The sequence below is a fragment of the Cherax quadricarinatus genome, unplaced genomic scaffold (genome assembly GCF_038502225.1).
Source record: "Cherax quadricarinatus isolate ZL_2023a unplaced genomic scaffold, ASM3850222v1 Contig2150, whole genome shotgun sequence".
In the NCBI taxonomy this organism is placed as follows: Eukaryota; Metazoa; Arthropoda; class Malacostraca; order Decapoda; family Parastacidae; genus Cherax; species Cherax quadricarinatus.
In genome coordinates, this window is record NW_027197176.1 from 48,054 (window position 1) to 62,086 (window position 14,033).

The 14,033-nt window shown below is 36.5% G+C and overlaps 2 protein-coding genes across 2 annotated transcripts; one reads left to right on the forward strand and one right to left on the reverse strand.

Annotated features, from left to right (window-relative positions):
• Positions 1 to 1,438: 1,438 nt before the first annotated feature.
• Positions 1,439 to 5,940, reverse strand: LOC138851798 (uncharacterized). Its single transcript, XM_070081274.1, has 5 exons — positions 5,799 to 5,940; positions 5,345 to 5,518; positions 3,166 to 5,088; positions 2,467 to 3,033; positions 1,439 to 1,866 (listed from the first exon to the last, which is right to left on the reverse strand). Exons 1-5 carry the CDS (start codon positions 5,806 to 5,808, stop codon positions 1,439 to 1,441), a joined length of 3,102 nt encoding a protein of 1,033 aa, XP_069937375.1. The 5' UTR covers positions 5,809 to 5,940.
• Positions 5,941 to 11,682: 5,742 nt separating this feature from the next.
• LOC138851799 (uncharacterized) lies at positions 11,683 to 13,436 on the forward strand. Its single transcript, XM_070081275.1, has 2 exons — positions 11,683 to 12,632; positions 12,806 to 13,436. The coding sequence occupies exons 1-2, from the start codon at positions 12,539 to 12,541 to the stop codon at positions 13,315 to 13,317; spliced, it is 606 nt and encodes a 201-aa protein (XP_069937376.1). The 5' UTR covers positions 11,683 to 12,538; the 3' UTR covers positions 13,318 to 13,436.
• The last annotated feature ends 597 nt before the right edge of the window (positions 13,437 to 14,033 follow it).

Here is a 14,033-nt window from a genome sequence, read left to right on the forward strand (position 1 = left end):
CCCAGTAACATAACTTACTGGAGAGAGAGAGAGAGAGAGAGATGCAGTCTCTAAAGATAAGAAAAGATACCTAACAATTTGTACCTGGTGAGATACTGGTGGGCCTGGTCCCCAGTAACATAACTTACTGGAGAGAGAGAGAGAGAGAGAGAGAGAGGTGGGAGGAAGTGTAATATAAACTCAGTGGAAAGTAAGCAAGCCACGGGAGTAGTAGTGTACTTTTCTTCTGGGGGCTGTATCCGGTTTAGGGCCTTTTCACTGGGCGCTGTATCCGGTTTAGGCCTTCTACAGGGCGGTGTATCCGGTCTAGGACCAGCAGCTGGAGGGTCACCTTTTCACACCTAGGTGTTACTTCCGGTTTTGACCATGACCTCGCCCTCGAGACTACCTCACCCTTGACCCCCCCCCAACCAATACCCCCGCCCACGACCCCCCCCTTCGCGACCCCGCCGTCGCGTCGCGCCCGCGCGCCCGCGCGCCCGCGCGCCCGCCGCCCGCCCGCGCGCCCGTCCGCGCGCCCCGCCCGCGCGCCTTCTGCTGCGCCTTCTGCAGCGTCGTCCAGATCGACCCCGCGCCTCGAATTTTTTTCTTATGATCTCCTTGGATCAATGTTTTTGGATTCTCCCCTATGGGGTTTCGAATTTTTTTTGAATTTCATTTTCTTGTGCTCTCCATCTCCTCGGATCAAGTTTTTAAGGTTCCCCCTCTCACTTTCACCCCCATCCCAAAATTTCTCGACAATACAAGTTTTTTGGATTCCCCCCTATGGGGGTTTCGAAAGTCTCCATCTCCTCGGATCAAGTTTTTTGGATTCCCCCCTATGGGGTTTTCGAAATTCTCCAATTCCTCGGATCAAGTTTTTTGGGTACCCCTCCTTTCACCCCCCATCCCCAAAAAATTTCTCAATATCAAAGTCTCCACTTCCTCGGATCCCCCTCCCACTTTCACCCCCCAACCCCAAAAATTTCTCGACAATACCATGACTCCAATTCCTCGGATCAAGTTTTTTGGATCCCCCCTATGGGGTTTTCGAAATTCTCCTTGGATCAAGTTTTTTTGGATTCCCCCCTATGGGGTTTTCGAAATTCTCCAATTCCTCGGATCAAGTTTTTGGATCCCCCTATGGGGGTAAGCATGCTTACTACAGGTCTAAACAAGTCAAATGACCTAAGAAGGGTGTTTACTCGGCGGTCAGTGACGTCACGCGCTCAGGCTGAATCTTGTCGACCCTTTTAGTTAATAAGGGACCATAGTAGTGACGTCACGTGTTGACCCAGAACACAGGCTGAATCTTGTCGATCCTTTTAGTTCATTCAAGTTAATAAGGGGACACAGTACCTACATCATAGGGAAAACATTTTCATCATCAGAAAGACACATTTCAGGATAACACTAATACACAATATTTTTTTTCATTATTTATTATACAAGCAATACATCACTCTATTCTGCTACGTTTAGATGGTGGAATATCAGGGTGTCCATAAGCCAAGGATTCATTAGTATTCAAATGATATCTTTTATCATCAAAGGCTGACAAACCTCTCTTATTAATTCTTACCGTACATATTTCACCTTTTACATTACTTATAGACTTAAACGCGAATAATTCTCTATCTACATTTGATAAAACATTCTTATATCTTGCATGTGTTAATAATGGCATAAATTGCGAAGGAATACCCTTGGCTCTGCTGACAGTAGTTGATCTTCCAGCAATCTTGACAGAATACATTTTAGCTTTCAGTGCTATCAACTCACTAATATGATTATCACACATTTCAGATTTCAATAACCCCAGCTCCCCTTTTCTACTATCATCATATAAGGGATGCCCAGGACTGAAATTTGAAAAATCCACATAACCTAACAATGGTTCACTTTTTAACTCGGTGTACAAATCTTTACATTTCAAGCTAAAAATATACGAGTCAGTATCGGTATAAAGAAGTCTTACATCACCATAATGTTGTTTTAAAACTTTATACCAAAAATGATACAATTTCTTTTTAGCAATCTCAAGAATTTGAAAACCGAGATAAAGTGGTTGCTTAACTTCTAATATATCTTTATTGAATGTGCAAACCACTCTATCTTGATTTAAATGTGTGATATTTTTTAACAAAGGATCCTTACTCGCTCTAATAAATGCTTTCTCATTATTGATATATCTATATTTCTCAGCATACTTTGTAATATTCAGCAATGATTTCCCATATATGGCGTTATTAGTTAATTTGAAGGCTTTTGACTTGATAGGTCATCTTGTAGCTGTTCTCTGTGCAATATTAGTTGATATGAAAGGTTCTAAAAATTTTGTCTGTGTATATTCATATATGGTATGAACCTTTTCCACCTCTAACCCAAGTTCCAGTAATAACTGTAACAATTCTAGACTGATCAAATAATTTTTCTGAGATAAATGACTGCCCACTAATTTCCCATTAGATTTGGGGATCTTTCTACCTTCATTTTTCAATATAGATTCACAATAAGGAGATAACATCTCTGCTGATATATTCATGTGTGATAATATTAAAGGAAGTTCATCAGTGAGTCTAGCTACCTCGGGGGATATGTGCTTGGTATCACATTCTATCCAATATCCCTTTTGACCTTCACAGGAAACATTACTTAATCCCACATCGAGGAAAGCATTCTTCTCGTCATTGGATAATTTTCTGATACCATTCTGTGGAAGAGCTTCAACCATCGCACTAGCATACAAAGAATTGAAATCTAGATATAGAATATGAGTGCCCATTCCACTCTCAACATCAAAATTAGGGTTAATTAGGGGATTATCTGCTTTAGAATACTGATTAATTGCGCACGTAAACCCACCTCTGAGATTCCTTTTAATCAAGTCATATAATTCATGGGAATATATCATATCTAATCTTACATTAGTTTTCAATAGGAATGTATCCCAACTGAATGATGGTAAACTTATATAATTACTAACATCTAGCTTATAAATATCCTTGAGTGTTTTACGCCACTCCATGAAGACATCGGCTAACAAACCAACATCTGTCTTGAGATATAACATCAAGTAATCTCCTAAAGTCTTACATTTACCCAAGTCAAACACTTTCAATGCATGTTCATAATCTTCCTGGCTAATAGCGCTATTTCTCAAAGAATTAAAAAAATGATCTTTACTCGGTAGTTTTGTTTCATCGAGTTTCTTTAAACTATCAATATAATCATAACACAAAATTTGTTTTCCTTTACATAATAAAGGTAAGACATCTCGAGGCACATCTTTCAGAATAGTCTCTGTATATTTCAGGGATTTACCTGCCTTGATATGTTGTTCTGCTAACGTGGAAAGAGATCCATTCAATAAAGACAGTGAATCTTGAAACCTAACCTTACCTATCTCTACTTTCAAGAATTTGAATCCTTGTTTCGAATGAATTTCAACGTTATATTTATCAACATTCAATTCCTTTAAAATTATTCCTAAATCATACGATATGTTATGACAAAAAAGCAATAATTTCTCTCTCTTGTCTTTACACTGCATATTACAACGTGCACAATAGGCTCCAATATAATTATTGAAATTTAAAGTATGGTCATGGTGTTTATGTTTGTCCTTGGGTTTTTTGAAGGTGTTACCACATAATTCACAAGTGTTCTGAGAATCATGCCTCATCTCATCATCCTCTGTCATATGAATTTCATGATACTGTCTTCTAAACTTTATTTTATTCCATTCACCACTAACATTTAAAATGAAATGATTAACAGCATCCTCCCCCTTATAACTCTTTATACACACTATTTCTCCTTTGCGATCAAATATAATATAACAATAGGCAATGGCTTTATGACGAGACTCAATTTTACCTGCCGGGAGAGTGGTGTCTAATGCACATTCGAAATCAAATACACCGATATATTCGTTGGAATGCGTATGACTAAAATTTTCAAAGTGTACTGTTGTTCCTTCCGGGGGGAATACGAGAACCTGATTAATTTTACATCCATCTTCGTGGATATCTAACTCTTCCTGTGTATTCAACTTCATCAAACAACTATGACAGTGCTTCTTTACATCACGATCCTTCATTATCGTTCTAACATACCCGTCAAAATCTTTGATTAAAACCAAATGTCTTTCATTCAACAATAACGCGCACATAATGTCCTTATATTTCTTATTCCCCTTACGACACATAGCCATAAATGTCCTATCTTGATCCTTTCTTAATTGATAAACATATAATGACACTTTATTTTCCTTCTCTAATATACCTAACTTATCACGCGTAATGGGGAAATCATCTATAGAAGAGTTTGCATGATTAAGACAACCTCTCTTAGTAGTAACTGCTCTGCGAATATCACACCATGGCTTGTTCTTTTTATGACATTGATAGGCGGCAAAAGCACGCAGTACACATAACCCATCATTAATCTCTGGATTAAATACATATTTCTTCCCTCGCAGTTTCTCGGGATATGCCACATATGACCCCACTTGCACTCTGAATTCTACTTTAACATATTCGATACTGAAAGATTCGATTTGATCTATGATCCAGCCAGATCCTTCCTGATCTTGCAACTCTGACTCGTATCTTTCTAATATTGTTCCCACCCATCGATCAAATACTTCAGAGATTTCCTCTTCACTTACTAACTCAAACGCTAAATTTATCACAAATTGTCCATTTTGATCATCACCCGATATGTTTTGACGTAATGTCCTTATAACTATAATTGGGTGGATTCTGAGCGACATTGCTAGAGGCGATCTATCATACATATCTCGCATCTGATCTATAAAATATTCCCTATAAACATGTAAATACATTCTTAACTCTCTGTTATAAGATGAAGGAACACTATATTTCCTCACTGTATGTCTACCTCTAAAATTCTGGATATATGTAATAACTTCTGGGCTCTCATCTTCACTATTATGCGTGTCAGACACGTCATGCGAGGTAGTTGCTCTCTCATCATCATTAATGGGGGCAGAAGTACCCGCACCTCCGCATTGTGAGGTACCAACACTAGCACTCTCACCACCAAGCTGGGCAGTTTGATTCACAACACTACCAGGTGTATTTCCTGCAGAGGAAAAAAGTATATCCAATTCATAACCCAAAAAATATTAAGATTTCAATAATATTACGTCCAGTAATGGGGGTAAGAAGGTCACCCTTCACAATTTTTACATAATACGTTTTAAGATTTCAATGAACAGAGGAAAAAAAAAGCACATCCAATTCATACCCCCAAAATATTAAGATTTCAATGAATAGAACAAAAAATCTTTTCTCGAGTGACTAGCACAACAACATAAGATCACAAATTGGTTACATACCTGTTTCTATAGCCTTCTTCCATAAAGCATCTACACGTGCCCACTCATTATCCAATTGCAATAACCTTTCATTGCGTTGTACACCACCTTTCTCGATTACCAACGAACGCTGCTTTCTAATCGATAATCTTCTCTTCACCAATGCTTCCAAGTATTTCGAATATATGCTATCCCCTGTTAAGAATTTCACTTATTAACGCACTATCCCAGTAAAAAAAAATTTCACTCATATGCTCCAACAAAAATTAACCCAAATCATTAAACACGTAAAAACTGTTTCAACGCTTATCAAGAATTTTCTAACAATCTCCTCTTCACCAATTCACTTATTTAACACATTAACCCATTAAAAATTTCACTTATTAACGCACTAACCCAGTAAACATTTCACTCGTATGCTTCAACAAAAATTAAACATGTAAAAAAAAACAAGAATTTTCTAAGTACAACTTACCTTTCTCCATGATGTGCGGTTCAGCGTTGGAAGATGAGGTCCTTTAACTTAATGAGAGGAATACTGTGGGGGGAAGATGAGGTCAATCACGGATGATGGATGGAAGCACTGTCCTCGCTCTGAGTGTCTCATTGAGCTTATATAGGCCATCCCCTCCCCCCGACACCAATGCATAATGCGGTTCACACCTAAGGTAGATTTAAGATAATCATCGCCTTACCGAACACCTGGGTCAACACAGGTCAGACAGACAGCATGATATGCGGTTCAGCATTGGAAGATGAGGTCCTTTAACTTAATGAGAGGAAACTTTTAGTTCATTTTAAAATAATAAGGGGAAAGATGAGGTCAGTCACGGATGGAAGCACTGTCCTCACTCTGAGAGACTCATTGTGGGTCACCCCTTCCCCCAACACATGGTGTAATGCGGTTCACACCCAAGGTAGATTTAAGATAATCATCGCCTTACCGAACACCTGCGTCAACTCAGGACAGACAGGCGCCGTGTAATGCGGTTCACATCCAAGATAGATTTAAGATAATCATGAACACCTGGGTCAATCGTCACCCTAAAGCAACTAATTTTGGTGAGGCAGTCCTGCTCCACATTAACTGTGTCCCCTTATTGAACTAAAAGTATTATATATCTTGAAAACCCATTAAGACTTACAGTGTACAAGACGCCTCTCTATGGTAAACACCCTTTTTAGTTCATTCAACTTAAAGAGAGGAAGCTTTTAGATCATTTTAAAATAATAAGGGGAAGATGTTGAACTTGTCAACATACACATCTGATGACGTTGATATATTTCGTTATCCATCAAGGATTATCATTGCCGGTTATTCGAATAGTGGCAAATCTTATTTCACATCAAAATTAATAAAGTTATACCACGAGAAATTTCATAACATTATAATATGCGGGGTGACATCACATCCCTTAGAACAAGATTCAGAGATAACTCATAAATTAACATTAAGTAACGATATTATCGACCCGCAGAATGTCATTGCATCACCTGATGAAAATACAATAATTATTGTTGATGATCTATTTTTAAAAGCAGGTAACAGTGAAATTATTCTCGAATGTTTTACTAAAGGTAGACATCATAATATAAGCATTATTCTGATTACTCAAAATATATTTCACGGAGGACGATATAGTCGTACCATGGCTTTAAACGCCACGCATTTTGCTTTATTTAAAATGAGGGATCTTGGACAAGTAGAGATTCTGGGGCGACAAGTGTTCGGAAAAAATAAGGAATTTGTAAATATATATAAATCTGCTATAAAACGATCACCCTTTGGTTATTTATTCATAGACCTTGCATTAAATACACCAGAAGCATTACAGTTGCGAACCAATGTGTTACGGCAGGATTCCTACGAAATTGTATACCAATGGAGCGAGCAAAATTAATTGAAAAGGTTTATAGAGATCCTGGATCTGCTGGGTCATTCTCTGGTGTAAACAGTTTATATACAGCTGTAAAAAAGATCGATCCGTCCATAACCTTGAAAGAGGTCAGAAATTTCTTAAATTCAGAAAGATCATATACTTTATACGTTCTTAAACCTAAGAAGTTTCCTCGTAGGAAAATAATTGCTCCTAAACCCAGAGTGATATTAACCTGTGATTTGGGTGATATGTCTAAATTATCCAGATATAATGATGGATATAAATACATTCTCGTGTGTATCGATGTTTTTTCAAGATATTTACAAGCAGTACTCATGAAAAAGAAAGACGGACCGAGCACTTTACATGCATTACAAAACATATTGGAGAATGAAAAGGCGAAGAATATATCGAGATTATTTACAGATAAAGGCAGGGAGTTTCTAAATAAACAGGTACAGAATTATCTCCAGAGTAAGCATATAAAGTTATATCATGTATTTTCGAAAGAAACAAAAGCTTCCATTGCAGAGAGAGGCTTGCAAACGCTGAAACGTAAATTATACAAGTATATGACAAGTGCCAATACATTTAATTATTCAAAAGTGTTAAATGAATTAGTAGATGCGTATAATTCATCTCCGCACTCGGGGATTGGCGGTAAAACCCCATTGCAAGTCCATGGTATTACGTCATTGAATGATATAAGGAATCAGTTTCGGATAAATTATAAAAATGGAAGATCCAATAAGAAACGAATCAGTAAGAAATTGGCTGTTGGAGACACAACAAGAGTGACTCTTAGCAGATCATCCGCGTTTAACCGAGGGTTTCACACACAAAATACAGAGGAAATATTTAAAATATATAGAATTAATAATTCTCAACCTATAACAACATATCATTTGAAAGATTTGAAAGGTGAAAAGATTAAAGGAATATTTTATCGCGAAGAATTGACCCCAGTCATACCACCTCCAGAATATATTATCGACAGAGTATTGAAACGAAAAAAAATTGGTGGAATTACGCATTATTTGGTATCTTATAAAGGTTATGATTCCACTTTTAATTCGTGGGTCAAAGAAGGAGATTTGTTGAAGGTACAATGAAAAAATCATTATTAGAAAAATTTAAAGAATTAATTACATTACTTAATAGTCTCCCACGCAATCATCGGAAGAGTTTATTACAACAGTTTAAGAAAACGCACATAAGTTGTATCAGTGAGATTTTCAAGAATTTGATTAAGAATAAAATACCATTAGACCCTAAAATATTTAAAAAGTACAAGAACGAGATTAAATCATTAGCTTGTAAGAAAATCGGTTTTCAGCGTAAAAAGAAATATTTGCTGAGTATCAGAGGTGGAAATCTTCTTGGCATTATATTACCTCTAGCAGTAAATATTATTTCGAGATTGTTTAATAAATCATGAAAGAATTTTATCTTGTACCAACTTCAGTTATGAATCGGAAACCTCTCGAGTTAGTAAAATCGGAGGGTGATGAGAATTTAGAAGGAGGTGGTGGTGGTGCATGCTTGAAGCGTGGTGTTAAACGCAAGTTTAAGACTACTCCCGCTAGGCAGGTCAACCCACCTGCTCTCACCTCGGTGAAACCTCAGAAAACCCCAGATTTGTCAAGATTCATGCACATAAGAGTGAGTGCGAGAAATATAGAATATGTGAAATCAATGTTGGTATTATTGCAAAGAAATCCTTTGGTGAGTTGGGATGAGAATGGTGACCTTCTTACCCCCATTACTGGACGTAATATTATTGAAATATTAAATGTTTTATCAGAAAATAATGTGAAATCAGCGAGAAGAATCGATTCTGATTACTTAACAGAAATAAAGCATTTATTAAATATATCAGGTATACATTTTGATTTTGTGAGGAATACAAAAGTGAGAAAACAATTATTACATAAAGGAGGCGGTGTAAGGAGAGAAACATCGTGGATATCATATTAGGTGAGTATATAAACTCTGTGATGTTATGTTTTTATTTAGTGTGTGTTATAAGAGTGTAGAGATGGCTGAACGTCTTCTATACGTGTGTAGCGATTCAAGTCTCGATTTATTTCCCGCCAATACACCTTCGGCTTTCATTAATAAATTATATGACCCCATTATATTAGATAATAAAATTGATTATGAGGTTGCTCTGAAAAATATAATTTACCCCAAGACGCATTATATACCGCAAAAGAATTTGAAGATATGTATTACATATGAGAAATCTACAGTAAATAAATATATGCATAAAATTGATATGAGCAAAATTATTGGAGGTGATATGACAAGGATTTTAGAGGCAATAAATGAGGATATTAATGCAAATCTCTTAATAGCAGTTAAACATACAACGGGTATTATCATCCCCAAAAACTCAATTGTGTTCACATATCATCCAGGAATAAACAGAGTGGTTATTAACTTGAAAAAAAAAATTATAATACCTTCTGATATTACCAGTGGTTATGTGGGGTTGGAATTTGATAAAGAAGGAAGCGATATGCTAGGGTTCTCAGGTAATGAAATTTTGTATGTCTTTACCAATAAAAAAGAGATTATTTTTAACGAGTCTGGTGTGAAGGCGGTAAACCCACCCGATCCTGAATCAGGTATTAATTATATGTTAATATATAGCGATTTGATTGATCCCATTAATTTTGGCGATCAGTTGGTATCTCTTTTGGGAGTAGTTGATATTAATACATTAAGATCTAATTATGACCCCACAATGTATAAACCACTTAATAAAAAGATAATTGATCAAGTGAGTATTAAGCTCGCTGATCAGAAAGGAAGGTTAATTCAATATAATGACAAGTGTTCTACTGTATGTGTACTACATTTAAGACCTATAAAACGAGAGTGAATGATCAAGTTGAGTTAATATTGAACGAACCGTCAAGATGAGAACCAGTTTCTCCCCTCCTTCAGTGGAATCATTCCTGAAACTCTTTGATACTTCGAGGGTGAAAGGGGGAGGTTTAGATGATATTATATTATATAAAGCTAGAGGGAGGGGCGGAGGATTATTGTCATTTCTCGGTGGGATGGCCAGAAAAGCATTACCATTCTTATTGAATACCTTTGCTCCGGGAGTATTACAATACGGGCAAAATGTGTTGAACGATGTTAATAATGGTATTGCATTGAAAAATTCTGCGAGAAATAGAGGCGTAGAAACATTGAAGGGTGTCGGACAGAAGTTATTATCCGGAGGAAGTAGAAAGATTGGTTTGAAACGATTGAAATTTAATAATAAAAGAAACTGGAATATTTAATTAATTTTAGTTTATTGTTAACTGTCATATTGTTAGTATGTCGGCTGGTGCTCTATACGTTACACCAGGGGGACTCAACGCCCCCGTCCCCACTTATTCTCATTCCATAACTGATGGATTCCCAAAATTACCAGGACATGCCATTATTGAATCCTCAATAGCAGCTAGACGCACATGTGAAGTATTACCAGTAAATCAAGGATCTGATAAATTTCTCGAATTTAGAATACAAAGTTCAGAAGGTCATTTTTTAGATTTAACGAGTCTGGCCTTGGAAATGAACATAAATATATCAAATGAGGATGGGAGTGCACTGGGAGATGATGATAAGGTCATATTTGTGAATTCTATAAGTCAGACAATATTCAAATCTGTGTGTTTGTATCTCAATGAACAACTTATAGAATCGAATCCATTTTATTCATATACGGGTTATATTAAACTGCTTAAGCATTTATCCCCATCAAAATTAGATACATTGGGAAGAATAGCATTCTTTCGTAATAAAGACACAGCAAGTAGTACTATTACAACAGCTGATTTAGATGATATTAAGAAAGACGAAGGTAAATTAACGAATGAAGTGAATACTTGTTTCCCTTTGATGCTGGATGTGAGTAGTTTTCACGAATATATCCTGGATAGTGTCGAATGTCGATTGAGACTTGAAATGCATTCACCCGCATGGGTAATTATGACTCCATTAAGCGGAAAAACATATAAATATAATATTAATTCCATTAAATTATGGATCGATAAAGTTATTCCGTATACGAATGCATTAATTGCATTGAATTCAAGCATGAGGGCAAACCCGCAGGGGTGTGAATATCTGTTCAAGAAGACATTATTTAAATCATATATTCTAACATCTAATCAAACACAATTGATCGCAGATAATCCTTGGGGACAAGTCATACCCGATAAGATATTTATTATATTAGTTGATATGAAGACATATGATGGAGGATATAATTTTAATCCATTATATTTTCAACATGAAGATTTGAATCATTTCGGGGTTACAATTAATTCAGAAATGATTCTTAATATTGACTGTAAGTTCCCTACCCACGCGAGTAGGTTATATTACGCTACCTTGAAATCTCTGGGTTTGGAGACTGATCATCTGATTACATATAAGAGTTTTCTCCAAGGCAGAACTATATTAGGTGTTGACCTGAGAAGTGAACAGGTTAAGAATGCTATATCTGTCGAGAAGAATGGTAATTTGAGAATAGATATGACATTTGGTAAACCGAAAGATGAGAATAGAATTTGTCTGATGTTTGGTGAAACTAATGCGATTTTAAATATAAATGAAAATAGAACAGTGATAGTGCATACGCGAGTATAGATCATGAATTGTGAAGAAATAAATATTGCCTTGAAACATCATACGGGAAGATATGCCTCGTATTTGGGATGTTTTGCCGCAAATAATATAAATGAAGTTATTATGAGGATAAAAGATAAGCCGGTAATTTTCATCATTAATATATTGAACGATCAAGATGAAAATATGGGTCATTGGATTACTATATATGTGAACAAATACATATTATTATATTTAGATAGTTTCGGGGTGGATTTAAAACATTATACAAATATATATGAGAAAATTATATACAAGAGAAATTTCATGTACGGTATTAATCAGAGGATTCAACATGAAAAATCATTGGTGTGCGGCTTATATGCTATATATTTTGTGTATAAGTTAACAAATTATAGCGTCAAGAAAATTATACCATATTTGTTTAAAGATTTTGGTAGAAATAAATTAAAGAATGACCAATTTATAATGAAATATGCATATGAGCATTTCAATATACCCTCATGTTCAAGTGTATTTGCTAATAATTCAACGTGGAATTATGAAAATCTGTGTAAAATATTGGAATTATAATACGGTGGGGTAGAGGCGTTTAGAGGCGGGGCGAAAGGTTAGAGGCGGGGCGAAAGGTCATAACGCTGCTATAAATGCCCGTGCTGGGTCACTCTTTGCATCTACTGTCATTCAAGTTGGGTCAAGGATGAATCCAATTCAGTACTCCGTTGGAGGTGTCTGCGAGGAGGAGAGAAGACTGCATCCCTGTGTATGTCGGAATAATCCACCTGCGGTAAATGGTAAGTGATTTTTTGTTCATTATCTGAGTGAATCTTGTTCTAATATTGAAAAAATCTTTTTTTACACATAAATGATTTTAGAAGTGTAATGTATTAACCAATAAAACTTTTTAATGCAATTAAAGATATGCCTTATTCTTCTTCTAATCGAGAAATTTTTTTTTCTTTGCCAGATGCGAATATAATGCGGTTGTTGGAACTTATTCGCGCAAATCAAATCCGACAGGAGCAAATGATTTGCGAGTTGATGGGATTGTTAGGAGCGAGATCCACCCAGCCTCCTACCCATCCATATGGAGATGCTGTTGCTACCCCTCCTACCAACGAGACTTCTCCCCGACCTCATGTGGATGTTGAGACTGTGCCTCCTACTCAGGTGGTTGATGTTAACGCTTTTATCCAGGATATTGTAACTCCTACCCACGCCGAGATCGACCCTTCTCCCCAGTCTCATATGAGTGGAGAATGTGTTAGTAGTTGTTATTGCGATAAATGCGTATGGAGCGAGATGGAATATTTTATGACAAATTCCCAACCTACTTCATGTATGGATGAGGATTCCCCCATTTATTATCCACCAGCTTCCCCCCCAGAAGTTTATTGTATAACAGATGAGGAAGAAGACGACGACCCTGAACAAAATGCACAGAAATTCTACAAGAGAAGAAAAATTACTCTACGTTGATTTTAGTCAATGAATTGTAGCTTTTTTCAATGAAATTGTATTTGTTTGTATTACCAGAAATGTAATGGCTGTATAATAAATAATGAAAAAAAAATATTGTGTATTAGTGTTATCCTGAAATGTGTCTTTCTGATGATGAAAATGTTTTCCCTATGATGTAGGTACTATGGCCCCTTATTAATTAAAAAGGTATACAAGATTCAACCTGTGTGCGCGTGGTCCTTCTTAGTTCATTTAACTTAATGAGAGGAAACTTTTAGTTCATTTTAAAATAATAAGGGGAAGATGTTTAGACCTGTAGTAGGCATGCCCCCATAGGAGGAGTCTATTTTGAATGCTTATACCCAGAGGGGGGATTCCAAAAACTTTGATCCGAGGAATTTTTGAAAACCCCATAGGGGGGAATCCAAAAAAACTTGATCCAAGGAGATGGAGAATTTCGAAAACCCCATAGGGGGGATCCAAAAAACTTGATCCGAGGAGATGGAGAATTTCGAAAACCCTATAGGGGGGAATCCAAAAACCTTGATCCAAGGAGATGGAGAATTTTGAAACCCCCATAGGGGGGATCCAAAAAACTTGATCCGAGGAGATGGAGAATTTCGAAAACCCCATAGGGGGGATCCAAAAAATTGTATTATCGAGAAATTTTTGGGGTTAGGGGGTGAAAGTGGGAGGGGGATCCGAGGAAGTGGAGACTTTGATATTGAGAAATT

What these genes read in the sequence shown, in the direction of transcription:
- LOC138851799 (XM_070081275.1), top strand. Translation starts at nt 12,539, where the DNA reads ATGAATCCAATTCAGTACTCCGTTGGAGGTGTCTGCGAGGAGGAGAGA. An exon ending in TAATCCACCTGCGGTAAATG is followed by an intron (nt 12,633 to 12,805) that starts GTAAGTGATTTT and finishes TTTCTTTGCCAG; the next exon opens with ATGCGAATATAATGCGGTTG.
- LOC138851798 (XM_070081274.1), bottom strand. An exon ending in CGATGAAACAAAACTACCGA is followed by an intron (nt 3,034 to 3,165) that starts GTAAAGATCATT and finishes ATCTCAAGACAG; the next exon opens with ATGTTGGTTTGTTAGCCGAT. An exon ending in ATCTATATTGAAAAATGAAG is followed by an intron (nt 1,867 to 2,466) that starts GTAGAAAGATCC and finishes AACCATTGTTAG; the next exon opens with GTTATGTGGATTTTTCAAAT.